The sequence below is a fragment of the Pavona decussata genome, unplaced genomic scaffold (assembly GCF_977016875.1).
Source record: "Pavona decussata unplaced genomic scaffold, jaPavDecu1.1 SCAFFOLD_161, whole genome shotgun sequence".
Lineage (NCBI taxonomy): Eukaryota > Metazoa > Cnidaria > Anthozoa > Scleractinia > Agariciidae > Pavona > Pavona decussata.
This window is the reverse complement of record NW_028145572.1, coordinates 3,221,905-3,247,623: the sequence shown is the minus strand read 5'-3', so window position 1 is coordinate 3,247,623 and position 25,719 is coordinate 3,221,905. Positions and strand designations below refer to the sequence as shown.

General features: G+C 39.7%; 4 protein-coding genes across 5 annotated transcripts; 2 read left to right on the top strand and 2 right to left on the bottom strand.

The window, feature by feature from the left end:
• Positions 1–183: 183 nt before the first annotated feature.
• On the bottom strand, positions 184–4,984 carry LOC146464831 (uncharacterized). 2 transcript variants are annotated; one of them, XM_085129631.1, is made up of 7 exons: positions 4,874–4,984; positions 3,582–3,759; positions 2,838–2,942; positions 2,082–2,135; positions 1,874–1,972; positions 1,117–1,218; positions 184–721 (listed from the first exon to the last, which is right to left on the bottom strand). In XM_085129631.1, exons 1-7 carry the CDS (start codon positions 4,951–4,953, stop codon positions 608–610), a joined length of 732 nt encoding a protein of 243 aa, XP_084985757.1. In that variant the 5' UTR covers positions 4,954–4,984; the 3' UTR covers positions 184–607. The 2 variants fall into 2 exon arrangements, with proteins under 2 accessions (XP_084985757.1, XP_084985756.1); XM_085129630.1 differs by having other exon boundaries at positions 3,582–3,763; positions 4,875–4,984.
• An 8-nt stretch (positions 4,985–4,992) lies between these two features.
• LOC146464830 (uncharacterized) lies at positions 4,993–10,227 on the top strand. The gene is made up of 7 exons (XM_085129632.1): positions 4,993–5,122; positions 6,854–6,989; positions 7,513–7,617; positions 8,129–8,182; positions 8,330–8,428; positions 9,281–9,382; positions 10,025–10,227. The coding sequence occupies exons 2-7, from the start codon at positions 6,861–6,863 to the stop codon at positions 10,136–10,138; spliced, it is 603 nt and encodes a 200-aa protein (XP_084985758.1). The 5' UTR covers positions 4,993–5,122; positions 6,854–6,860; the 3' UTR covers positions 10,139–10,227.
• LOC146464828 (uncharacterized) lies at positions 4,994–25,626 on the top strand. Its single transcript, XM_085129633.1, has 7 exons — positions 4,994–5,122; positions 21,486–21,621; positions 22,133–22,237; positions 22,758–22,811; positions 22,965–23,063; positions 24,242–24,343; positions 24,923–25,626. Exons 2-7 carry the CDS (start codon positions 21,493–21,495, stop codon positions 25,034–25,036), a joined length of 603 nt encoding a protein of 200 aa, XP_084985759.1. The 5' UTR covers positions 4,994–5,122; positions 21,486–21,492; the 3' UTR covers positions 25,037–25,626.
• LOC146464829 (protein CFDP2-like) lies at positions 17,589–18,872 on the bottom strand. Its single transcript, XM_085129602.1, has one exon. The coding sequence runs from the start codon at positions 18,870–18,872 to the stop codon at positions 17,589–17,591; it is 1,284 nt and encodes a 427-aa protein (XP_084985728.1).
• Positions 25,627–25,719: the final 93 nt, after the last annotated feature.

Here is a 25,719-nt window from a genome sequence, read left to right as displayed (position 1 = left end):
TCAGTATGTCTCACTTATGTCAAATTAATGTCTAATTATTTTGACTCATTTTACAGACAGCAGAAGCAAACACAACAAAAACTTTAGTTCAGCTCCTGGTAGTTTTTTCCATCTTTCTCATCCTGTTGAGAGGTTTTACAGCACCCATAAAACAATTAAATCAAACAGTTATTGCTGCAGCTGACAGCATTATGTAAAATCACTCAACCATTTGTTAGTAACTATACACTGAATGTAGTTTGTACTGACATGCATACATACATAACCTTGTTCAATTCAGATCCTAGAGTTGTAATGTAGCAGTACTAATACCTCCAAAAATTTGAAGAAATAAATAAATGCAAGCACAATAGAATAAAATAGGAAACTGCTGCATATTAATGATTTTAAAAATCAAGGCAGATAAAACTATTCACTGTTGTGGCAGTTCTAATACCCTAAAGTGGCTTTATTTAAATGACAATGTAATGCATTGCTCACTTCTTTATATATTTACTCTTAAATAGACTGATACAGGCTTTCAGTTTTATCTGTATTTTGAAGCTGAAATCTGAGCACTTTTTTAGTCCTCTTCCCTGCAGGCCTTTTTTGTCTATAATGTTGATGATCACCACTTATAGCGATCAGGAATGTTCTTTAGAAATTCTTCTTCTGCTGGTGTGTTTTTTCTTCCTAATGCTTTGTTCCGTTGTGGATATCTTCCAAACATGTCTATGACCTCCTGCAAAGGAAATGATTTGGTGTTAACTTTTTTAATAATGTGCATCGTAAACTCATCCATGAACATACTCTTTCTTGATTTGCTCTGATGAAGGCCTAACACTCAAAAGCATGACCACTTTCACAAATCTCTTTACAGTTAGCGAAATTACCTTTAGTTATCAACTCTGTTGAAAAAACCCATCAATGCAGCACCACAGCTTGTTCAGAAACCAACCCTCTTTTGTATATCTAGACTCTTTCTTTGGTGACTGTGGAGTCCAAAGTTATCCTTAGCAAACCCTGGACAACATATACATGTACTACTTCAAATTCAAAGGATGCAGTCTGTAAAGTTATGAAAAATACACTAATTTTTAAATAGTTTGATGAACTGATGGGCTCAGCTTTAATTACCTTGTGTCTGATAGCAAACTCCTTGTTCCATTTGGCCATCTCTTCGTACTCTGTATCTTTAAAATCTTCTAGCATCTTGGAGGTTAAATTCACTGATAATTCCTTGACAGAAATAACAAGAATTTAACTACCATATGAGATTTTTTCACATGACCTATACATAAACAGGGGACCCGTATGGCACAAGATAAACGTGATGGTAATTGAGGGTATGATATCAACTACCAGCCCCCATATCAATTTATCCATCTTTCTTTTGCACTAAAGTCCCAACCCTCTTCCAATAACGTGGGTCTTGCTAGTTTTCTTCATGGTGAAAAGTGGTATGTTACCAGTAGAACTGTTGAATGAGGTAAGCAGGTAACCAAGAATAGAATTCCAAAGCAAAATATTTACCTCTCAGTGGACATGTGTCAAAAATACAATACATTGAGGTTACCCCTAAGCACCTAATTGGAACTCTCTAAATCTGCCACACTTGACCCAACCCCCCCTCCCCCCCTAGAGATGTATTTGTCAGGTGTTTGTTATTATTTCAAGATCTAACATCGCCTCATCATCACTATAAACCTTCATTCCCACCTTAGCCTCCTTATACAGGGACGCTCTTACGGGCTCATCACGCATTCTTCCCATGCAGGGGGAGAATGTGTGATGAGCACAAAGAGTGTCTGGGTAGGGGGTACTTCACCCTCTGCCTAACTTCTCCTTCCCTCCTTTTTCTTCTTGACCCCCATTTCCCTTTCCTGGCACTCACCTGATCATCTTTGTCTTCACTGTGTTCGAATGGGAGATATGTAAAGCTCCTCTCAGCATATGGAAGTTCAAGGTGATTGTGAGTTTTTCCTTCAATAAACTAAAAAGGAAAATGCAAATAAGTGATTAGTTTGACTAAATTATTAGCCAATGATATCAGATTTATTACAAATGGATTGGCAAAAGTGTTCATGAAAATAACTGCCCACCTTTCCAGCAATATACCTGGCCATGGGATCTCCTGAAAAAGCTTTGGCAGTATTCTGGTAAAAAGCAAACGTTACTTTGAATTAGAATAGGATTATTAAATTTGAAAGTTAGCCTAAAAATGTTCATGGGCAGCCCCTTCACTTAGCCCTTAAGTGGCTGAATTAGTGGGAAGGGAGCCAAGCTGAATGCTGAAGGGTTAGGGCACTCCTTTGGTTAAATTCTTACTGAATTTGATACTCAAACAGGCATTGTTATGCAATGTCACCAACTGAAAGTCAATGAATGTCATCAAGACACATCAGAAGAAACTCAAGAATCTCATGTGCAACACCGTTCTTCCCTCCACATCTCACAGTCACCAATATGTCCTTACACAATCTGTAATGCCGGAGCAGCTCAACATCCTTAAATTTGGGCTAACATATTCCAATCGGCCACCTAAAATACGTACATCCATTGTCTATTCTTGTTTTGAACTCATACACCACACTATAGCCAATACCAAACTGGTAGGAAAACTTGCTGCAGATCTTTTCCACCTTAGCTCATTGTTATGTTTCACCATACAGACCATCAGCCGCTGATCTAAAGAAGCACAGAGTTGTTAAATTGTTGCTGTTGTTGTTGAACGAGAACCTTGTTGTCCGTCAAAACCCAACAATTCAACTCTTGCACCGACTGTGCAGGCTAAGGGAAATTAATCTTGAGGTCCACACTTTTTTTTCCAAATTTCTGATGAGGCAAATACAAATTACCCTGAAAATACTCCTGGTAAACTGATCAGTCAGTATAATTAAGGCTAATGATGGCTTAGGATCATTCTCCCACTCCTTGAGATCTCCTTGGAGGGCTTTGTCAACCTGCAGAGAATAACAACACCTGTAGGGTGACTATGCGTGACCAAAAAAACAAAATTTGCTGAAGGGATGATTATTTATTTCTCTGAAAGGTGAAAGGCAGCAGTGTTTGTAGACAGCACACAAAATGAGTTTTCCGATCTGTAATTAAATTAAACTAGACTAGTAACTTTTGTGAACTTCTACTTTCTGGGAAACCATTAATGAAAGTCACATCAATTAATTATGCAAAAGAATAGTGAGCACTTCATTTAACCTGAAGATCTAGAGGCATTAACATTTTATTGGATGGTCTGTTGAGAGAACAATTTGCATCTACTGGAGGTGGGGATAGAGCAAAGGGAATGGGGATTGGTGGGAGGGGGGGGGGTGGGATGGTCTTTCCATTCCATTAACCCTCCCTGTTCTTTCCTGTTCCTGTCCTTTCCTTTTCCTTGCTCCTGCTTCTTTTTTCAGTTGGATATTGCCAATTATTGTGCAGCAGTTATTGTCCATTTATTTCTTCCACCTTGTTGCCAATTTTCTTGCAGTTCCTTCTCCCTTATCTCCCAGTTTCTTCCACGCTCTTTGTTTATATCAGCCAATTCCAACCTTTCATCTCTCTCCACTACAGACTTAGTAGGCTCCAGATTACGAACTCACCATGAATCCAAATTTTTCTCTTATTTCCACATCCACCTGTGGTCCTCCATGAAACCACTTGCTTTGTGCTCCTGGACCAAACCAATAATCCAGGATATTTTGCCACTCATTTGACGTGTTGCCTGAACATAGGGACCTTGAAATAATCACTCTTATGGCACTTAAGCTGTGTGTACCCCTGCCGAGTTGAAAAGTTGTGCATCTCAATCACCTTAATACATATATAAAAACTGACAATATATTACTGTTGCTTTTGGCCATTTAAGTGAACTTTCTCACAAATTTTTAATGAAATGCCCCCATCCATGCCTCCCTAACCCACCCACCCCAAACCCCTCTCTAAGGTAACATAATTTGATGGGTGGATAAGTTCTGATCTGTTTAAATAACGGTCCTAGGCTCTGCCCTGTGTTCCTGGGTTATAAATAAAAGACATAAAATGAACAATTCAAATGCAATAACCCTTACATAATTGGCCCATTTTAAATTATGGCATAATTATTATTGCATAAATATTTAAAATGGGCCAATTATGTGTTTTCCAAATATATGGAGAGATCGATATGTCTGATGTTGGTAGATTGCTGCACATTGCTGGGTGCCTACAACAGCATCTATCAATCAATCAAGATCTCAATAATAATAATAATAACAATAATAATAATAATAATAATAATAATTAACAATAGATTACGACAATTTCAAACAGTCAGCCTGCGTAGCAGTCGTTTCCGTTTCCTTCAAGCCAAGCAGGGTAATCGTGCGAGGGCATTGGGCAAAAAGGAGCAAAAAAGTAGGAGCGGGGGGAGGGGCGGGGAAGGGAGCGAAGTTATTTGGGGGCGTTCAGTAAAATGTCTGGGCTCAGCAGCAGGCGTTTCCTTTCCTTCCCCGCCCCTCCCCCCCCCCCCCCGCTCCTACTTTTTTGCTCCTTTTTGCCCAATGCCCTCGCGCGATTACCCTGCTTGGCTTGAAGGAAACGGAAATGACTGCTACGCAGGCTATCAAACAGTAAACTTCTAAATATGATAGAAGGGCAGAACCTGAGTGGTGAGTAGTTGTAAATCATATGTTTCTCGTTGATGTTTCAGAAACCGTATCTGATAAGGACCATAAAGGGGTCGACGCACAATCCACTTAGTGTAAACAGCTAACCCTTACCTTGTAAGTTTAAAAGCTTACATTATATAAGCTTACGGTTGCTTAAAGTTACTTTTTTCCCAGAAAATTTAAGACCAATTTAAGGTTATGACTTGAATATTCCTCCATAATCGCGTGTGTTTGATTTTACTCACCGTGTTTCGAATTTCATGGGCTCAAAACGCTTCAAAAACGTCAATCGCATTCTTTGAAGCACAACACCTCTGGAAGCCATCTTGATGACAAGTGTGACATAGCGTGCGTGACATCACACGGGAACCGCACCCGCCGTGCACGAGAGCACTCGACCCGCCGAGCCGTCAGATACGTTTTCTAAAGCGAAGAAATAAGCCATTTTTTCTTTAGAAGGGGCTAAACAAGGCTGCGGGGACTTTCGAAAACCGGTAAGATGTTGACTAAATTTTGTTTTTGAATGTGATTATCATGTCAACCTTGAATAGCTTCGTCCCCGCTGAATGATACGTAGTATAAAGCTTATAAAAAGTTTTATTTTCGTTTATATATATATTTCTCAAACTGAGGCCAAGATACACCCTATTTGGCTTTTACTGTTTTAAAATCTTTAAAAAAGGCTTACTTATACTGTCGCTTTTATGCATGAATCTAATATCTAGAAGGTGTCTATATTTCAATTAAGAGGTAGTTTATTTGGTTGAATACAAACGATTTAAACACTGTCGAGTTAAGTTCCATTTTCAGTTGTCATGCGATTGCTTGATTACAGATTAAGGCTATCTTTTTGTTGAGATTCAAATTTATTTTTATGTTTTCCGGAGGACAAGACAAGAATCAAAGAAGTAATGATTGGGGTTAAGCGTGGGAAAAACATCTCATGCATGAGTAGCGGCAACGCACCTCAATTTTGCATACATAAATATTTTTACCTGCTCACTCGCGTGGCGTCTGTAGACATACATGAGAATAAAGCGACAACAAACCAGTGTTTTCTTCAAGACGAACATATTCCTTTTTTTTTTCTTGTAACAGAGAGGAAGAAAACTTAAACATTGGTGGCTTGGTCTCAAAACGCAAAATAGAACACATGGGGCAACCTTGATCGTATAGTACAGAATACGGCGGAAATGAGCGCGGTGATGATCAATTGTGGGCCTCTAAAATTATTTCGATGAAACAATAAGATTTTTTCTTCTATAATAGAGGTTCTCCAAGTTATGTTTTCTAAAACCAAGCAGTAGTTCTTTAGTATTATTTATTCCAGTGACATATTTTAAGGGTCTGTTTGTTCATCGTTCGGCCGACTTAAATTTTGCCTTAGGAAATTTGCATACAGTTGTCACCAATATGCTTATTAAATTTTCCGTCAGTGTCTGCAGCTGCGTGATCGATGTTAGCAGTTGAAGATCGAAAGCATTGTAATTATGGCAGTAATAGAAAGCCTTGCTGACCAGTTTGTCAAATGAAAACTTGTCGCCTGCATTTCTTGGCCACATTCTTTCCCAGTCCCTCGGGCAGCGAGAGTTGGTCACGCAATCCGCGCTCTGCACACAGTTTAAAAAAAATCATCCACCTCGGAAAGTTAATACCTTTAGTGTTTGTTTGTTTTGTTTTATTTTGTTTGTCGACTTGGATGTACCTGCTTCATCGAGCATTATAGATTCTGCTTACATTTCCACTGAGAATCAATGAGCTCCGCTATGACAGCCGACTCCATGCTCCACACGCTCCGGCATTGGCTAACAGGTGCTCTTCGAACTCTCATGGAAACTCTGGTCTAATGCCCGATATTTTTCCTTTTTGTCTTTAGTTCGACCGACCCAGATTTTGGCCGTTTTCAATTACCCCACCCCCACAAAAAAATACTGATATTAATGTACAATAAATATCCTAGAAGTAGCTGTAAGCGATGCTGGAAGTCAGGCCGACAAACAGTTTTGCGGCGTTTTTTAGATATTGTTCGTTCCTTGTCTCCTCTGGTTTCAGACCCCTCCTCGTTAATCGCCAATCCTTTTTTACCACGACGATCCCCAAATTTTGAAACCACAATGCAGATAAACGAAAGAAAAAAAGCGGTTGGGCGAATAACATTTGAGAACCTTTCAAAAGTGGCTGGACTATATTTACGTGACTTTCAAATATTTCGTTCCATATTTCAGCATCACCATGTCGTACAAGGAAGCAAATGAAGTGTTAAACTACTGGTTTGGAGGTGGAGACCCTTCAAAGCGGCCACGCTGGTTTGGAGGCGGAGAGGAGACCGCCAAGGAAATCAAGGACAAGTTTGGTGCACTGGTACGTAATCAAATTGCACAATAATCAGTCCCATTGGCTTATCTATTCTGATATGAAGTCAGAAAAGATACTTGTAAAACCTATAAAGTTGTTTTGTTAAATATCGTATTGGCGATATCTTAACTCCCCATCGCGTAGAATGGCTATTGTTCTTGTGACATTTACTTCCAGTTATATAGGTCTGCCATGACGCTTGTTATTATTCATAGGCCAAAATTTTGGTATTTTTTGAGAACTTGGAGACTCGTGACAGGTGTCAGTTTCCCAATCGTATGCACAATAGAGTTTAGACAGACGGATAATTCGTCGCAAACTGTTACAGCTTACTGGGTCATGACCATCCAAAACTAAGGTGTTTTACAATAAAATTTGACCCCCCAATTGGCTATACACTACTTGTGAAATGATAGTATCACTCTTGTTCAAAGCGAGGCTTTTGCTGAGTCTATTAGGATACCTCGCTTTGATGACGAGGGTTGTGGAACTTGAAGATGACCCATTGCAGGTCTTTTTGTTTTGATAGGTGGAGAAAGCAAGGAACGATGAATTGAAACACTGGGAGAATGATCCTAAGGCTACCTTAGCGTTAATTTTGTTACAAGATCAATTCATGCGTAGCATCTACAAGGTTTGTACTAACTGCCATATAACATGGATGAATTAATGAGCAATTGTCGCAGCACTTCAGTTTTACATTTCCTTTCTGAGGGCCATTGACAGTTAACCCGTGATCAGGCCCTCCCCTCCCTCCCGGCAAAGATAAGAAGGGAGGGCCTGATACATTAACTTGTCAGATCTTGTGTAAAAACACCATATTCTGACGTACTTTTTATTGGTTGAAGAACAGTGCGTCGTAGACGGATGAAGCTCTTTTGTTGATTAGCGATGATATGCCTCCCGACCCTTGTTAGTGAAACGAAAATGAAACCTGCTCGCATGTTAGTTAACTGCTTCTAACAATAGGCAACGATGATTACCAAAAGTAAAGATAACGCAAACACTTTTCGGACACTCCCTCTCCACTCCTCCTAAAATATGCCTCTCCGTCAACTCTTGGGGTCGGTGTAAGAGGGTGGTCATTCGTTATTGTTGTTGATTTAGAATGTTATTGCTATCTTCAACCCCAACCTTTTTTCCAGGGCAATCCTCTCTTTACTTCAAGGGATCCATATTGTGAAGAGCTCGCCCGAAAGGTGAGTTAAACAATTCTTCCATCACGAATGCTTTATTCGTCGTCGTCTACACTAGCTGATTTCTTCTTTTCTATGACAACTACCCACTGCTTTGGTATTAAATTTATTTCTAAAACATGTTTTTTTGTTCTGTCTCTCTTTTCAAAGTTCCTCAAACAAGAAACCCATGATCACTTGAAATTCAGTCCAGCTGGAAGGGCTTTCCTTTATCTTCCCTTGGAACACAGCGAGAACAGAGAATCTCAGGTACTGCGTCTACCCTAACTGTTGACGCCATGTATATTTACCGCGGCTTTGATGAAATCAACTTATTTTTCTCTTTGAAAAAAAATGAAAAAAATATCATGGTTTTTGCTAATGTTTTGCTTACACTACCAAGTTATTCCTCTTTTGTCGCATTATTTTTTGCAATAACTGTCAAAATACTCACGCGCTCATTGGCTGATTTTTATCGTTGCGGAGTTAATTACGGATCCCCTACGTACGGATCAAAAGTCGGAAAGCTGACGCCATCAGCGAAAGTTTCCCAAACTATTTATACTCTTTATTTGGCGAGAATTCCACCTCAAAACTAGATTTCTTGGATGAGAAAATCGTTAAAAATGCTTGACATAAAACAAATGAAGCTAACATGTGGCTCTGGAACAAAAAGTAAGATCGCGTTTGTTGAGGTTTGTCCCCATGTAGCGTAAGTCGGCGATGAGCTTGTCCTGCTGAGACTGAGTAACCTCAGCTGAAATGAACCGCGTTACAACGTAATATTTTGAGAAAATTGTCAACTGGAACAAAGTTTAGTCTCGAAATTTAAAGAGAATTAGAAGACAGACGCATAAAGAAAACTGACTTCAGTTTGTTAAATCGAGTTATTCCTGTGCTATTTAACCTAAATTTAACATTTAAAGCGAGTTGGAATAATCGCGTTTGAAAAAACGCGATTTCATTTTAATAGTGACATTTTTGCTGTCGTCGCCGACGTCTTGCTAAAGCTCCCTAACGATTACTCGGCCTTGTCGAGTATTTCGGATTTTTTATGCGGATTCGAATTCAATGTTTTATTTTACATTTAGTTCTTACTGATTTTTTGCGCCCTTTTTGTAGGAGTTAAGTGTTCAGATGTTCGCTAAGTTAGAAGAAGAAATGAAAGGCACTGAGGCTGAATCCACTGGCAAAGGCTGGCATCGCTATGCTGTTGTACATAAGGTGTGTTAGCGTCGCTTTCCAGTTAAACCTGAATACACTCCTTGCGACCCTGGCTATTCTCTTCGTAACACATGGCCCGGTATCCGTTTATGTATAGACGTGCTGATAAATTGCACAAAAATATATAGTTAATTTGTAAGATAAACTGCTCGCACTACGAGCCTAAGTAGCCCACACGGCCGAGAGTTCCACGCTCAATACTGATTCATTTTACAGTAAATATGGCAGGAAAATGTACCGCACCCGAGTTGGTGCTCGCTTGATAGGGGGTAACCGTCTTCTTAATCTAGGTTTCACTGTAGTTATTAACCTCGAAGGGTGGAGAAAATGGAAAAAAGAAAACAGTATCAGATGTATGAAATGCTTGACAACTGTCATTTGAATAGTCACACAATTTCCAGATTTGACTACCCTAAGAATAAATCCGCGTGATTGCGTGCGTTGGCTAGGACAAGTGTTTAAACAATTGAACTTATTGGCTGGATATCGCTTCCGTTTTTTAACGTGTATGGGTCAGGCTGATGGGTGCACGAAACAAGATTTTCGAACAGCTGTAATTGCAGGATAAAGGAATTGTCCCAAGGGGTTTCATTTAATTTTAAGCTAATCTAAGCCTTTTTTTCTTGTTACCTTAATTTACAGGAAGTTGTAGACCAGTTTGGTCGGTTTCCCCAGCGAAATAAAGTTCTGGGCCGAGAAAACACACCAGAAGAAGAAGATTGGCTGAATAACATGCCGGATCGGTTTAAATGGTGAACTGAACAGAAGCTGACTATTTATTTATCCAAAGACCGTGTTAGCAAATAATCAATGTTATGGTGTAGATTAAAACGTCTTTTTCTTAGGTTTTCATTGTTCGCTTTTCCCCGCTTTGCTTTCTTTGAGGGAAGTTTCTGAGTACAGCCAACTCTCTCTAAAAAGAGTATTTGGTTTTATCAACAGTGTTGATTAGGTAATTTGGCCACTGTAAAGAGATTCGACAGCTGACGTGTTTAGTGTTAGCCGTTCGTCAGAGCGAATCTCGAAAGCGGACTCTCCCGGGACCAGTTGCCGCCTTAAGCCATAGTTCACACGTTAATACAAATGTAATAATAATAATAATGTTTATTTCTTATATTGCGCAGTCTAACATGCTAGATATGATCGAGTGCGCATTACAAAATCTTAATATAAAGTAATGAATGGCTAATCTAAATAATAACAACAATAATAATAATTTACAATCTCCGGAAAAAACAATAAAATTAAAATATGAGTTAATAAGAGAACTAATAAAAAGCTAATTTAAAAAGATGTGTCTTCAGTAAAACTTTAAAAGTATTCAATGATTGGCATTGTCTGATTTCCAAAGGGAGTCGGTTCCATACTTTGGGCGCGACATTTTCAAACGCCCTATCCCCTAGTGTCTTTTTTGTTCTATAGGTGTTATCTATTAGAAGTATGCCCCGGTGTGATCTCAACTGGTACCGCGAGCTGTCATTGATTTTTATCAAGTCTAAAAGATACTGTGGTGCGACGCCATAGATACATTTGTGAACTAACATTGCTATCTTGAATTCTATTCTGTGGGTAACCGGAAGCCAGTGCAGGTTGATCAGTGATGGTGTGATATGATCATACCTGGGTACAGTACATACCAGCCGAGCTGCCGCGTTCTGTAGGCGTTGCAGCTTACCAAGATGAACAGCGGGCGTACCATATAATATACCGTTACAATAGTCTATTCGTGACAATATAATAGCCTGTACAATGGACTTCCTATCGTCATATGATAAGTACTTTCTAATGCGCCGGATGTTGTGTAGATGGTAATAAATAGACTGACATATGCTGTTAATATGTGTGGTCATATTCATGTTTGCATCAAACCAAGCACCAAGATTTCTAACAGAGTGGACAGCAGAAACCTTTACCTCACCTACTTGCAAGTCATTTATCGTAACCTTGTTTAACTGTGTACGCGTACCTATAATAAGAAACTCGGTCTTAGCATCGTTCAGCTGAAGTTTGTCCTGGACCATCCAAGTTCTTATGTCCCTGATGCAAGCTTGTAAAGCGTCAACAGCATCCGTCTCAGTAGCAGAACCATCTGGCTTAAATGAGATGTAGAGCTGCGTATCATCAGCATATGCGTGAACATTAGGGAGATGGGGTTCAACAACATCGAAGAGCTTACTTGCATACAGCATGAAAAGTAAGGGACCTAGACATGAACCTTGAGGTACCCCTTGTGGCAGATCAAAGTCAGTCGAATAGCTCCCGTTAATCAGGATTCGCTGTTTCCTGTCTGATAAATACGAGTGAAACCATTTGAGAGCGGTACCTGTAATTCCATACGTCACGTACAGGCGATTCAGCAACACTTGGTGGTCAATCGTGTCGAATGCTGCACTCAGATCTAACAATACCAAGAGAGTAACTCGTTGATTGTCCATTGCAGTTAGTATGTCGTTCTGTATCTTCAGCAGGGCAGTCTCTGTGCTGTGACCCAGCCGATAGGCTGACTGAAGGGTGGGATACAAGCCCGACTGAGTAACGTGATCGGTTGTCTGATCATAAACTGCCCTTTCAACCAGTTTAGAGAGAAACGCAGTGCAAATGCAACACGTGGCGTACGAGCAACACCTGAGCAATAAAGCATACTTTCAAGATGGTGGACGAGGTTGAAGTTTTAGCTGTTATGCTTCTTCACCTCATGTTTTATACTCAAGTTATGCGAAAGCCACATTCACCGGCTGACTGTGAGCGACAAAGAGCTGACTTTTTTTTTTGCACAACTTACCATTTTGTAGTCATAGAGCACCGGAAACTTTCTTACAGTTTCAGCTAGTTTTTGCTGTTCGTCGGGGGCCGCCATCTTGATCGCCAGGAAGAAGTGGAACAAGTTTGCTCCCATTGGTTTGTGGTTACGTTTCGTCACTTGTGCTTGCGTTTGTGCAGTTCACACGTAATGCAAGCGAAAGAAGAACAAAAGTTTCCTTTTCCGAAAACCACCCATAATATTGTGATAAATGCACCCTGTTTAAAGTGTTTATAAGTGATGATGATGATGATGATGATGATCCCCATCATCATCATCATCATCATCATCATTATTATTATTATTATTATTATTATTATTATTATTATTATTAATTAGACTAAGGGTAAGTCGATGTGATACTCAGAAATAAAGCTATAGTGTATCCAGTGTATCACATGCATGATGTCTAGTTCTTGAGCTGTTTCTTTCTTCTCTTTCGTTCGCTCAGGTGTTCAGAGAGCGTTTAAAACATTAAATAAAATGTTTTACTTAGGATCGCTATCACAAATTATTTACCGAAGTGCGGATGGGCGACGGTAGATACTGAGCCGCGAATTGGCGAGATAAATATCTACCACCGTTCACGAAACCCTTAGCGATGGGATAATTGTTTTAAGTACAACGGAAACCAGTATGATTTTTAGTCTATACCTCGGTGTAAGAACCTATAAAACTAACAGCGGATGTAAAACAAAGGAAACAAAGCGTCAAAACAGTACAGGGAAGGAAAACAATAACCTACAACACAAAGAAAAATCTGCCAGGATCTTACACCTGAAGGTAAACCCGATTTTAACTTGATTTCCAGCCTTGTTATGGTTGTGTTATAAATCTTGTTACTGCATACGTAACAACCAGTTTGGCCTTTCATGTCTTGAAAGAATAATCTCTAAATCTAGCTAATCAATAAACATTTATTACCCCTGGACCTATGTAACATACAGCTTGATTTCATCTTTCTGAGATCACCATCCCCAGCTTGAGGGCATCATATCTTAGTCAGTTATTTCTTTATGATGCCAATAACGAGTTAAAGAATGATCTGCGAAGGAAAACTGCCTTGAAACTGACAAAAATTCTCCATGTAATAATATACAAAATATGGTGTTCACGAAAGAGTCACTGCGTTGATCATAGAGCTTTTAGTCTAGTTTTTCCTCAGTTCACTCTTGATAAACCCCAAATATCAAAGCCACCGCGAAAAGCGAGTTATTTATAAAGCTACATTCGGCAGAGTTGTCGTTTTTGGCGTCCCAGCAGCACATGCTTAGGGGACGTCAAAACCTGCAGTGACATTAACATTTTATTGGATGGTCTGTTGACAAAACAATTTGCAGAGTCGATGCTGGAATGGGAGCAAAGGGAACGGGGATTGGTGGGAGAGGGGTGGGGTGGGATGATAATTATTCATCCTTTCCATTCCATTTTTTTTTTAACCCTCCCTGTTAAGTAGCTCCTGCTTTTTTGTGCGTTTGGATATTGCCAAATATTGTGCAGCATTTATTGTCCATTTATTTCTTCCACCTTGCTGTCAATTTTCTTGCAGTTCCTTCTCCCTTATCTCCCAGTTTTTTCCACGCTCTTTGCTATCAGCTAATTCCTACCTTCCATCTCTCCCCACTTCAGACTTAGTAGGCTCCAGATTATATTACGAACTCACCATGAATCCAAATTTTTCTCTCATTTCCTCATCCACCTGTGGTCCTCCACGAAACCACTTACTTTGTGCTCCTGGACCAAACCAATAATCCAGGACATTTTGCCACTCATTTGACGTGTTGCCTGAACATAGGGACCTTGAAATAATCACTATTAATACAGCACCCAAACCATATTTGCCGCTTGCTGGGTTGAAAAGTTTTGTATCTCAATCACCTTTTGACCATTTAAGGGGACTTTCACAAAATTTCAATGACATTTAATGGTCTTTAAACTGGCTCTTTTAATAATCCAAAAATGCCCAAAAGTGAGGCAATTAATATTTAAACAGTGTTCCTGGGTTATAAATAATTATTAATTAAAGACCTAAGATGAACAATTAAATGCAAATCCCATTAATTCAAAATAGATCAGAGATGTCTAGTGTCGGTAGATCTCTACACGTTGCCAGGTGCAATAATAATAATAATAATAATAATAATAATAATAATAATAATAATAACAATAGATTACGATAATTTACATTTTTGACTTGAAAATTCCTCGAAACTCGCGTTTGTTTGATTTTACTAAGGCCCGGTTCATACGTCGAACTTTACATGAGCCGAACCTAATCATTTGGTTCGGCGCATGTAAAGATCGACGTATGAATCAGTTAGGATCGACAGATTTGTATTTGGGTCGACCCGCCGTTCTATTCGACTGCGCCAGTCGAATAGAACGGCAAAAGTTCGACTTCGATTCAGACGTCGAACTTTTCATGTGCCGAACCAAATGCATACGTTACGTATAAATTATATTAACTATATCTATCCCAGAGGTCTGTGCATTCCATCGACTTGGCATGCGCAAAGGAATTCATTCTGAACAAGATGGAGGGAAAAGAGAAATGTGCTTGTTCTTCTTGTTTCGAAACAACTGAATATACTTGTCTGAGATGCGAAAGATTTAAAAAAAAAAGAAACTATTCTTGATGTGCACATGCACTTCAAACCGACAGAAACTTTCAATACAGGCTATATCAAAGGTGAAGCCTCAAGACTTCTCAGAACAAAATCTTCAAAAACAACATTTGAAGAAAACATCACTCTATTCAAACAGAGATTACCTATCAGAGATTACCTCGATAACCTTATAGATAAAACTCTTTCAGAAGTCAACCTCCGCGAAAGAATGTCGGCACTACAAAACAAACTAAAAACCCGCAAAAACATTTTGAGGTTTGTTATGGAATATCGCCCTTCTGTGTCTAACCTAAAACAATTCAGATGAGTAAATACAGGAGCCATAATCAGGGATGGAGACCGTAAGCGTGGGGTCCACGCGTCCCCTTGTGTAGTACCAAAAAAATCTAGCTTTAGAAAAAATTGCCCCCCCCCCCCCCTCCCCCTTCACGTCATAAACCCGCGTGAATACACGCAAATATGCGTGGGGCTACAACCTTATATGTGACACGGAAAGCAGCTGAGAAAACATTCACTTAAGATAAAAAAGTCCTTACGTGTCTGAGTACATATCCGTAGAGTGTAAGCTTTTTTCATTCATTCAACAGTAGACACGCACGCAGCGCCACCGTCTTGGCGCCTTTTTGACTTTACTGTGAGAGTCATGTGATCAAAAGGCCGCTTATTCCAGCTTTTCCCGTCTTCTTTCAATTGCTACCTTTTCTTTGTGAGGGTCTAATTCCTTAAATGTGGGTACTGAGGAGATATTCCCTGGCAGAATTTTAAAATTTGGACGCCATTTTGAACGGGTAGAAAAAAATTTCCATTTCTCCGCGCGCGATCCTGGCTGTTTACACGCGTGCGCGCACGCGCGTATGGCGCAAATTTTTTTCTAAAAATAGATTTTTTGATACAACACATGGGGACAAGCCCACAAGTCAAAATGGCATCTCGTTACGGTCTCCATCCCTGATTCAGTGGCTCCTGGTAAATGACACTTGATAGAAAATCAGCCTCTGCTAGGGGAGATCTACAAAGACCCTTCCTTACTTTCGTACAGAAAAAAGAGATCTTTGAAAGACGTACTCGTAAGCGCAAATTAGCTTTGAAGGTCATATTCTTCCTATCTCGACCTGTAGAAGCCGTGTTTGGCCTGTCTTTATTATTCTATCAAGCAAGCTCTTCCATATCAGAATTCATCTTTCCCGCCATTTTAAATCTTGTTGAGTACAAACAACAGCCGCTGACCACGAAAATCTACTTTCTCACTTTAGCTTTAATTAAGTTCGACTTCAGTTAGGTTCGACGTCTGAATCAACTGCCGAACTTAAGAGCCGTTGTCAGTAACTTTCGAGAATCCGGCGAGAGAAGCGAAAATTCGAATTTTTTTTTATTTGCCCCAAAAGACCCTTTTGGTGAACTATTTTCAAAAATAATATTCAAAAGTTCCAGCGAATTTTTTTTTCGGCAAAAATTAGGAAAGTTCGAAGTGCCCGATGGCCCGATTGAAATTATGCAAATTAGTACATTTTCAAAACTCTCGTTCGAGACAAGGCAACGTTTTCTCGAGTTGACACTCTCACAATCGTTTTTACATCCCTTTTGCTTGCTTCCAAACTATATTTTATCTCGACCTGAACATTCTTTCATTTGAAGTTAGCAACGTAAAGAATACAATGTTTGCTATTTCTTAGATAGAGTGATTTTAGCCATATTTCAGATGACCATATCATCGGGGGTATACGAATATACTGGTAATGAAATAACTTTTTTGAACGGGTAATTTTTCTTATTTATCATGTTAAAATATTTAGTTTGGCCCGTGAAAAGCGAGCGCGCTAGGTCGAGATGTGTGGAATGCACTTTGACACAATTCGCCATTTCAGCACTTCATGTTCCTCCTGTTACTGTGCACGTGTCAATACAGTTCACGGAAGCTTTTAGATAAAAGCCAAGGTCTCTGGTTTCATTTCATGCTTTAATACACGTAAATAACTAGCTTTAAACTTGAGAGCTCCCCATATTAGCATTAAGTCATCAAATAATTCGTTTCAGGTGAAATTTTCGAGTTTATATTGAGCCGTTCAAGTGAGATGAAAGAGCCGTTCCCAGGGAAACAACTTGAAATCAGTGAAATTAATACCCTGTCTCTCATATCATCCTACACTTCCAAACTACCGTTATTTTTAAGCTAGAAAGTGTAAATGCTTCCTTTTTGCGTGACCTAAAACAGAATTTGCCTTAAATATTACAAATAAAGTCCACTGCAATAAAAAACCGAAAAAATCGCGCACCGACGTAAATGTAAACATCAGCCGTTTCTCAACTCGCCACATGGGTGAAACGCGTCCGTTGTTTTACCTCTGTATACATTTATGACCAGAAAGTAGAAACAAAAAATCTTCTCTATGCCCATCTGTTTAAAAACACTTGCCAACCAAGCTTTTGTTTTTCTGGGTGTTTGTCGAAAATACTGAAGAATAGTGCAACATTGTTACTGACTACTTGACTCATTCAATCACAACCGGATAACACGACTGAATACTAGATATAAAGAAATGCTCTTACTTCTCTGCAATCGTTACTCACATTATATACGGCGATGTCACATCCCCGAGGCAAGGCTGAAAGTTGTCTCAAATTCCGCATATTAGAAATTTAAAGTTTTGAACAACGCAGGAACGCGAATAACTTTCATTGCGTGACAAGTGAAATGTGATACGCAAGCGCGCGAAAAGCACAGGAATAAGCTATGTCAACATTTGCGCTTGTGATTACAGTGCGAAAATAATTTTTGAAATTACGAGAGGAAATTAAGCTTTCCTGCAGCCTCCTCCGCCTCACAAGTGATCTTCTCCATCCATTTCTTTCTGTCTGTCTTTATGCTTCTCTTCACTTCCCTGTTCTTTTCTGCATACTTGGCCCTAAGCTGCTTCTTGACCCTTTCTGACCGTGTTCCCAGGATCTTCCTATTAATTTCCTCTCTTTGGTCTATGAGGCTCCATGACTCCTCACTTATCCACGGCTTCTTCTTCTTCCGAGGTCTACCTAAGACTGATTCCGCCACCTCTGTATATGCCTTCTTCATCACCTCAAAGTCTTGTTCTACTTCCTCGCTTTCTTCAACTGCTGTTTCCTCGTTCTCCAGGACTTGGTACCTATTTTGCAAGGCAACGTTAAACCACCGTAACACCTCTTCATTCCTCAACCTTGCTGTATCGTACTTGACTCTACATCTTTTCTTCCCTGCTGTTTGTTTACTCAATCTCAACTTGACTACTGTACATACAAGATGGTGGTCGCTTCCGATATCTGCAGACCTGTATACTCTCGTATCTTTCACCGAATTCCTAAATCGCCTGCTGATTAGTACATGGTCTATCTGGTTCATGGTATTCCCATCGGGGGAAACCCACGTTACTTTGTGGATGGTCTTATGAGGAAACAATGTCCCTGTTATAACCAGTTCATTCATATCACACATATCGCAAAGCCTTTCTCCATTATCATTTCTTTGCCCCAGTCCATGTTTACCCATCACACTTTCATACGCCCAGTTGTCGTTTCCAACCTTAGCATTCATGTCCCCCGTGACAACTAACATATCATGCTCATTGACACTGTCTAGCACATCCTGTAGCCTCCCATAGAACTCATCTTTTATCTGCTCATCTGTATCTTCAGTGGGTGCATATACATGTATGATCGTAAGTTTTATGTATTTGGAATAAAATCTGGCTTGAATAACCCTTTCACTGATCGGAGTCCATTCCATCAGAGATTGTGCTGCATGTTTTGACATCAGTATGCCGACTCCCTCTCTATGGTTGTCATCATCTCTTCCGGAGTAAATGATGGTTTCACCCTCTGCAAGTCGCATTGTTCCTTGTCCTGTCCAGTGTGTTTCACTGATGCCCATTACGTCTATACCTCTCTTTGTCATTTCTCTCGCCGCCTGTGCAATGTTGCCACTCCTGTAAAGCGTCCTTACGTTCCAGTTGCCTATCTTCATGGTGTATTTAGGGTGTATCAGTGGCTTGATCAGCCCGGAGGCGTCCTGCTGGCTTTGGCTCCCGTGCGTCATTAACTCTCTCCGATGAGGTACTGCCACAGTTCCCCTTTGAAATAGTGAATTCACTCCGCTTCTGGTTTCTGTAATAATTGTTTTTTTTACGGGAGAGGGTTATCAGCCCTCTGCCCAACCCCCAACCTGGAGGGCCAGTGGGATCACTCTTTGTCTGGCCCCTACCCTTTGACCTGTTTGGCATGGGTGTCCCTGCCAGGAGTACAAGACTCCAGCCAACATAGCTCTAGGGGTCACTGGAGCACGCAAGCCGCCTCACCACGACAAGGTGGCGATCCCAATCAAGGCGGCAGTACAAGCTTTAAGTTTTTATAAAAAGTTTTCTTTTCGTTTATATTTCTCAAGCTGAGGCCAAGATACTCCCTGTTTGGCTTTTAACATTTTTAAATCTTTAGAAAGAAGGCTTGATTATACTGTCTCTTTTAGGCATGAATCTAATATCTAGAAGTTGTCTATATTTTAGTAATTTTAGAGGTCGTTTATATGGTTGAATACAAACGAAACTGTCGAGTTTAATATGTTCCAGTTTCAAGTTGTCATGCGATTGCTTGATTACAGATTAAGGCTATCTTTTTGTTGAGATTCAAATTTATTTTTATGTGTTCTGGCCTACAAGACAAGAATCATAGAAGTTATGATTGGGGTTAAGCGTGGGAAAAACATCTTATACATGCATGACAAGCGGCGACGCACCTCAACTAGTTGCATACGTAAAATATTTTTTTTCAGTATTATTACCTGCCCACCTACAGACATACAAAAGAACAATGCGACGACGAACCAGTGTTTTCTTCAAGACAAACATATTCCTTTTTGTACTTGTAACAGAGAGGAAGAAAATTTAAACCCTAGTGGCTTGGCTTCAAAACGTAAAATAGAATAGGTCAACCTTGGTCGTACAGTACAGCCACAATAGACCCAACGGAAATAAGAGCGGTGATCAATGCCAACCATATGTCTTGTCAACAATGATCGGCCACTAAAATTATTTCGATGCAGGCAATGAGAATTTAATAATAATTTTCCGTAATGGTTTTCTAAGTTAAATTTTCTAAAACTAAGCTAGTTCCATATTATTAGTTTTTGCAGTGACATATTTAAAGCGTCTATTTGTTCATCGTTCGGCTGAACTTTTGGCTTAGGCTGAATTTGCATACATTTGTCACCAATATGCTTATTAAAATTTCCGTCAATGTCTGCGTGATCGATGTTAGCAGTCGTAGGTCTGAAAACATTGTGATTATGGTAGTAATAGAAAGTATTGCTGATTTTTTCAAATGGAAACTTGTTTTCTTGTGATTCTTGGTCACATTCTTTCCCAGTCCCCCCCCCCCCCCCCGGGCATCGAGAGTTGGTCACGCGATCGGCGCTCTCATAAAAATTGTCATTTATGAGGGATACAGTTTAAAACATTCAACCCACCTTTGAAAGTTATTGCCTTCTGTGTTTGTTTGTCGACTTCGGTGTACTTGCAGCCTGCGATGCAAACGTATTCGTGGAGTTTTCTCCACTAAAAAGCCGGTTTCCGCTCTCGTCCCAACTTCCGCGCGGTCAAAGAGCGAAAAACGCACAAACAGAAGCTCGTGGTGTACTTGCTTCATCAAGTACACTCTTTTTTTATGAGAACGTTCAGGCTGCGATCAACTAAAACTTAACAACATACTAAGAACATTACCCGCTTCAGGCCAGGCTGAATGTTTTTAAAATGACTCAATTTTCTGCAAGGCTGATCGGACTGCGTAGAAAACTTAACACGATACAGGGGATCAGCCTTGCAGAAATTTGAGTCATTTATATATTTTTGGCTGATTAGATCTTTTACAGATCCTGCGTATACCTGCAGCATTTTCGTTGTGCGGTTCCTTGCTTATTGTTTAGTTTTGAAATGAACAGTATAAATACGGATAAAATAATACAGGTAAAAAATAGTCTATATTGTCCAGTTAACCCAAATAATAAGTGTCTTGGTCACATCCGCATAGATTTATTGAAATACTATAACAGATAACTAAGAACATCTTAAGGATTTTTTCAAGCTCAAATTGTCAAAAATAATAAGAACGTTCAGCCTTGACCCCAAAATTAGACGTTCTTGTAAAAAAAAAAAAAAAAGTGTGTATCATAGATTCTGCTTACATTTCCCCTGAGAATCAACGAGCTCTCACTTGTTTGACAAGCGCCTCCACTTCCGCTCCAGGATTGGTTAATTATATACAGGTAATTTTCGAACTCTCATCGACACTCTGGTCTAATGCCCGATCATTTTTCCGTTTGTGTAAGTCCGACTGAACTCTGAGATTTTGACTCGTTTTGAGCCACCCCACTTCACACAAAAAGAAACTGATATTAATTTGCTAGTGTAAAAAAGAATTGGCGATCAAGGAGGAGAGGTCTGAAACCAGAAGATACAAGGACCGAACAATATCTGAAAAAGGTCGCAAAACGTTTTGCCGACCTGACTTTCAACTACTTCTGGCACCCTGACGATCCCTATTGAAACTACAACGACGGAAAACGAAAGAAACAGCGCATGGGCGAATAACATTTGAGGACCTTTCAAAAGTGGCTAGATTATATTTACGTGATTTTTGAATATTTCGTTCCACATTTTAGTATCACAATGTCGTACAAGGAAGCAAATGAAGTGTTAAACTACTGGTTTGGAGGTGGAGACCCTACAAAGCGGCCACGCTGGTGCGGTGGCGCAGAAGAGACCACCAAGGAAATCAAAGACAAGTTTAGCGCACTGGTACGTAATCAAATTGCACAATAATCAGTCCCATTAGCTTATCTATTCTGATATAAAGTCAGAAAAGGTACTCGTAAAACCTATAAAATTGTTTTGTTAAATATGTTATTGGCGGTATCTTAATCTGTATATCTGAATAATTGATCTAGATCTCTTCGTTTTCCAAATCAGTGATCCCCTAAAATCTTGGTATTTTTGAGAACTGGGAGACACGTGGCAGGTTTCTGTTTCCCAGTCGCGTGTATAATAGAGTTTAGGCGGATGAATAATTGGTGGCAAACTGTTACAGCTTACTTTGGTCATGACCATCCACAACTAAAGTGTTTTACAATTAAATTTGACCCTTCAATTCTGACTGGCTATGTACTGCTGATGAAACGTGATACCATCCAAATGATAGTGTCGCTCTTGTTCAAAGTGAGGCTTTTGCTCAGTCTATTAGGATACCTCGGTTTAATGACGAGGCTTGTGGAACTCGAAGATGACCCATTGTGCGTTTTTGTTTTGATAGGTGGAGAAAGCAAGGAATGATGAATTGAAACACTGGGAGAATGACCCTAAGGCTACCTTAGCGTTAATTTTGTTACAAGATCAATTCATGCGTAGCATCTACAAGGTTTGTACTAACTGCCATATAACAAGGATGAACCAATGAGCAATTGTCGCAGCACTTCAGTTTTACATTTCCTTTCTGAGGGCCATTGACATTTAACCCGTGATCAGACCCTCCCCTCCCTCCCGGCAAAGATAAGAAGGGAGCGCCTGATACATTAACTTGTTAGATCTTACGTAAAAAAAAGCGAATCCTGACGAACTTTTGATTGGTTGAAAAACAATGCGTCTTTTTCAGCTCTTTTGTGATTGGTGATGATATGCCTCCGGGCCCATGTTAGTGAAACGAAAATAGAACGTGCTCGCGTGTTACTTAATATCTTTTAACATCTTTTAACAATAGGCAACGGTAATTGCCAAAGGTAAAGATAACGCAAACACTTTTCGGACACTCACTTCACCCCCACTCCTCCTAAAATATGCTTTTCCGTCAAAGTCTTTAACGTTTTTGGGATGGGTGTGAGATAGTGGTTGTTGTTGTTTTAGAGCGTTATTGCTATCTTCAACCCCAACCTTTTTTCCAGGGGAATCCTCTTTTTACTTCAAGGGATCCACATTGTGAAGAGCTCGCTCGAAAGGTGAGTCAAGGGATTCTTCCATCACGGCACGAATGCTTTATTCGTCGTCGTCTACACTAGCTGATTTCTTCTTTTCTATGACAACTGCCCACTTAAGTTTGATATTAAATTGATTTCTAAAACATGTTTTTTATTCTGTCTCTCTTTTCAAAGTTCCTTAAACGAGAAACCCATGATCACTTGAAATTCAGTCCAGCTGGAAGGCTTTTCCTTTATCTTCCCTTGGAACATAGTGAGAACAGAGAATCTCAGGTACTGTGTCTACCCTAACTGTTGACGCCATATATATTTAACGTTACTTAGGCCCGGTTCAGACGCCGAACTTTTCATGAGCCGAACCTAACACCTCGAATAAAGTACATGAAAAGTTCGGCGTCTGAATCAGTTGAGAACGGCTGTTTCAATTTGGAAAGGCTCAGCCGTTCTTCCCGCCTGGCTAAGCCGGGAATTTCGGCTTTGGAACGGCTTTGATTCAGACGTCGAACTTTTCATGAATAATACGAATCTAATGCATAAATTATTATAAAGTATTTCAAATAAAAAATGATAATAATAAAAAAAGCCCGCATACATTTCGATTGGTTTTGCTTCAAGTAAATTAAGTTTGGCTAATTAAGTTCGGCGTCTGAATCAAAAGGCGGGATTTTCGTGATTTGGGCCGATATAAATTTGAATTAAGTTCGGCTCATGAAAAGTTCGGCGTCTGGACTGGGCCTTAGTGAAATCAACTTGTCTTTTTTTTTTTTTTTGAGAATAATGAAAAAAAAATATCATGGTTTTTGCTAATATTTTGGTAACACTGCCAAGCCGCCATATTTTGTCGCATTATTTTTTGCAATAATTATCAAAGTTCTCACGCGCTCATTGGATGATTTTTATTGTTGCGTGGTTGGAATCTCTGCGCTTTCGTTGTTGTATTCGTTGTGTCGTCGTACTGCATTTTCGCTGTCGTCGTCCAATTCAAATTAGGGAGCTTTAGCAACGACGACGGCGACGGCAACGAGAACGTCAAAAAAGCAACAGGCTAAATAACCAAAAAAAATACTCTGCACGTGCATTATACTTTTTGGCACATTTCTCTTTGCCGTCACCGCACGACTAGGACTGATGGGACGTTTCATGGGGGTACTAAACACACGACGAGGTTTTCTTCTTTCTCTTTCAGCTTCTTTCTGAACTTGGGTGCGGTCCCCAAGAATTCAACTCCAGCAAATTTCACCTACATTTGACATTTACAGCGAGTGTGAAAAATCGCGACGTTTGAAAAAACACGATTTCATTTTAATAGTGACGTTTTCGTCGCCGTCGCTGTTGCTAAAGCTCCCTAACGATTACTCGGCCTTGTCGAGTATTTGCATTTTTCATGCGGATTCGAATTCAATGCTTTATTTCACAGTTAGTTCTTACTGATTTTTGTGCCCGTTTTGTAGGAGTTAAGTGTTCAGATGTTTGCTAAGTTAGAAGAAGATACAAGAGGCACTGAGGTTGAGTCCAGTGGCAAAAGCTGGCATCGCTTTGCTGTTCTGCATAAGGTATGTTAGCGCCACTTTACAGTGAAACCTCTATTAAGCGGACATTCCTCGCGAACCTTTGTAGTGTCCGCGTAATACAGGGTGTCCGTTTATAGACGTCCTGATAAATTGCACAATAAAATATATAGTGAATTTGTAAGATAAACTGGTCGCACTAAGAGAGTAAGTGGGCCACACGGCGGCGGGAGTTTCATGTGGCTTAATTTTGGCGGGGTCCGCATTAATACTGATTCATTTTACAGTTAATATGGCAAGAAAATGTAGGAACCCAACTTGGTGCTCGCTTGACAGTCCGCTTAATACTGGTCACTGTTCACTGAAGTTATTAACCTCGAACGGTGAAGAAAATGAAAAAAGGAAACAGCACCAGATGTATCAGTACTGCTTGACAACTGTCATTTGAATAGTCACACAATTTTATCTACAGACTCAAAAATAAAAACAGCAATTCCCAGATTTGACTACTCTACTCTAGGCATAACTCTGTGCGCGTGCGCGTACAAGATTTTTGAATGGCTATGGTTGCTGGTTTCATTTTATTTTAAGCTTATCTAAGCCTTTTTCTTGTCACCTTTACAGGAAGTTGTAGACCAGTTTGGTCGGTTTCCCCAGCGAAATAAAGTTCTGGGCCGAGAAAACACGCCAGAAGAAGCAGATTGGTTGAATAACATGCCGGATCGGTTTAAATGGTGAACGGAACAGAAGCTGACTGCTGTATTTATTTATCCAAGACTGTGTTAGAAAATAATCAATGTTATGGTGTAGATTAAAACGTCTTTTTCGTAGATTTTCTGGCGTTTGTGCAGTTCACACGTAATGCAAGCGCAAGAAGAACAAAAATTTCCTTTTCCGAAAACCACCCATAATATATATATAGAGAGAGAGAGATTAAGAATCGCGTTTACGGCAAATGGCAAACGTGAGATTCGCCTTTATGTTTTCTTGAAATAAAGAGTACAAAGATGAGAATAGTAAAAAAAAACTAATTCTGGTCTTTGATGTTAACGCAAGACTACTCGATTTCACAGAGAAACTGAAAACATCAAGCGGCAAATATTGGATAAACTTGGTCACGTGGTCATATCTCACGTTTGCCGTAAACGTCACTCTTAACCTCTCTTATTGTGATGAATGCATCCTGTTTGAAGTGTTTATTAGAGATTATTATCGTTATTATTATTATTATTATTATTATTATTATTATTATTATTATTATTAAGAATAGTATTAAGAATAGTATAAGAAGTGGTGTGATGTCTAACGCTCTTGCAATAATTCGTTAATCTCTTTCGCTCGCTCAGTTTGTTCAGAGAGCGTTCAAAGCATTAAACGATCAATTCAGCCCAATGAAATAAAATGTTGTACTTAGTTTAGCT

What these genes read in the sequence shown, in the direction of transcription:
- LOC146464831 (XM_085129630.1), bottom strand. Translation starts at nt 4,953, where the DNA reads ATGGCTTCCAGAGGTGTTGTGCTTCAAAGAATGCGATTGACGTTTTTG. An exon ending in GCCCATGAAATTCGAAACAC is followed by an intron (nt 3,764 to 4,874) that starts GGTGAGTAAAAT and finishes CTTTTCAACTCG; the next exon opens with GCAGGGGTACACACAGCTTA. An exon ending in AGTTTGCTATCAGACACAAG is followed by an intron (nt 722 to 1,116) that starts GTAATTAAAGCT and finishes TTTCCTTTGCAG; the next exon opens with GAGGTCATAGACATGTTTGG.
- LOC146464830 (XM_085129632.1), top strand. Translation starts at nt 6,861, where the DNA reads ATGTCGTACAAGGAAGCAAATGAAGTGTTAAACTACTGGTTTGGAGGT. An exon ending in GTGAAGAGCTCGCCCGAAAG is followed by an intron (nt 8,183 to 8,329) that starts GTGAGTTAAACA and finishes CTCTTTTCAAAG; the next exon opens with TTCCTCAAACAAGAAACCCA. An exon ending in GCGAGAACAGAGAATCTCAG is followed by an intron (nt 8,429 to 9,280) that starts GTACTGCGTCTA and finishes CCCTTTTTGTAG; the next exon opens with GAGTTAAGTGTTCAGATGTT.
- LOC146464829 (XM_085129602.1), bottom strand. Translation starts at nt 18,872, where the DNA reads ATGACGCACGGGAGCCAAAGCCAGCAGGACGCCTCCGGGCTGATCAAG.
- LOC146464828 (XM_085129633.1), top strand. Translation starts at nt 21,493, where the DNA reads ATGTCGTACAAGGAAGCAAATGAAGTGTTAAACTACTGGTTTGGAGGT. An exon ending in GTGAAGAGCTCGCTCGAAAG is followed by an intron (nt 22,812 to 22,964) that starts GTGAGTCAAGGG and finishes CTCTTTTCAAAG; the next exon opens with TTCCTTAAACGAGAAACCCA. An exon ending in GTGAGAACAGAGAATCTCAG is followed by an intron (nt 23,064 to 24,241) that starts GTACTGTGTCTA and finishes CCCGTTTTGTAG; the next exon opens with GAGTTAAGTGTTCAGATGTT.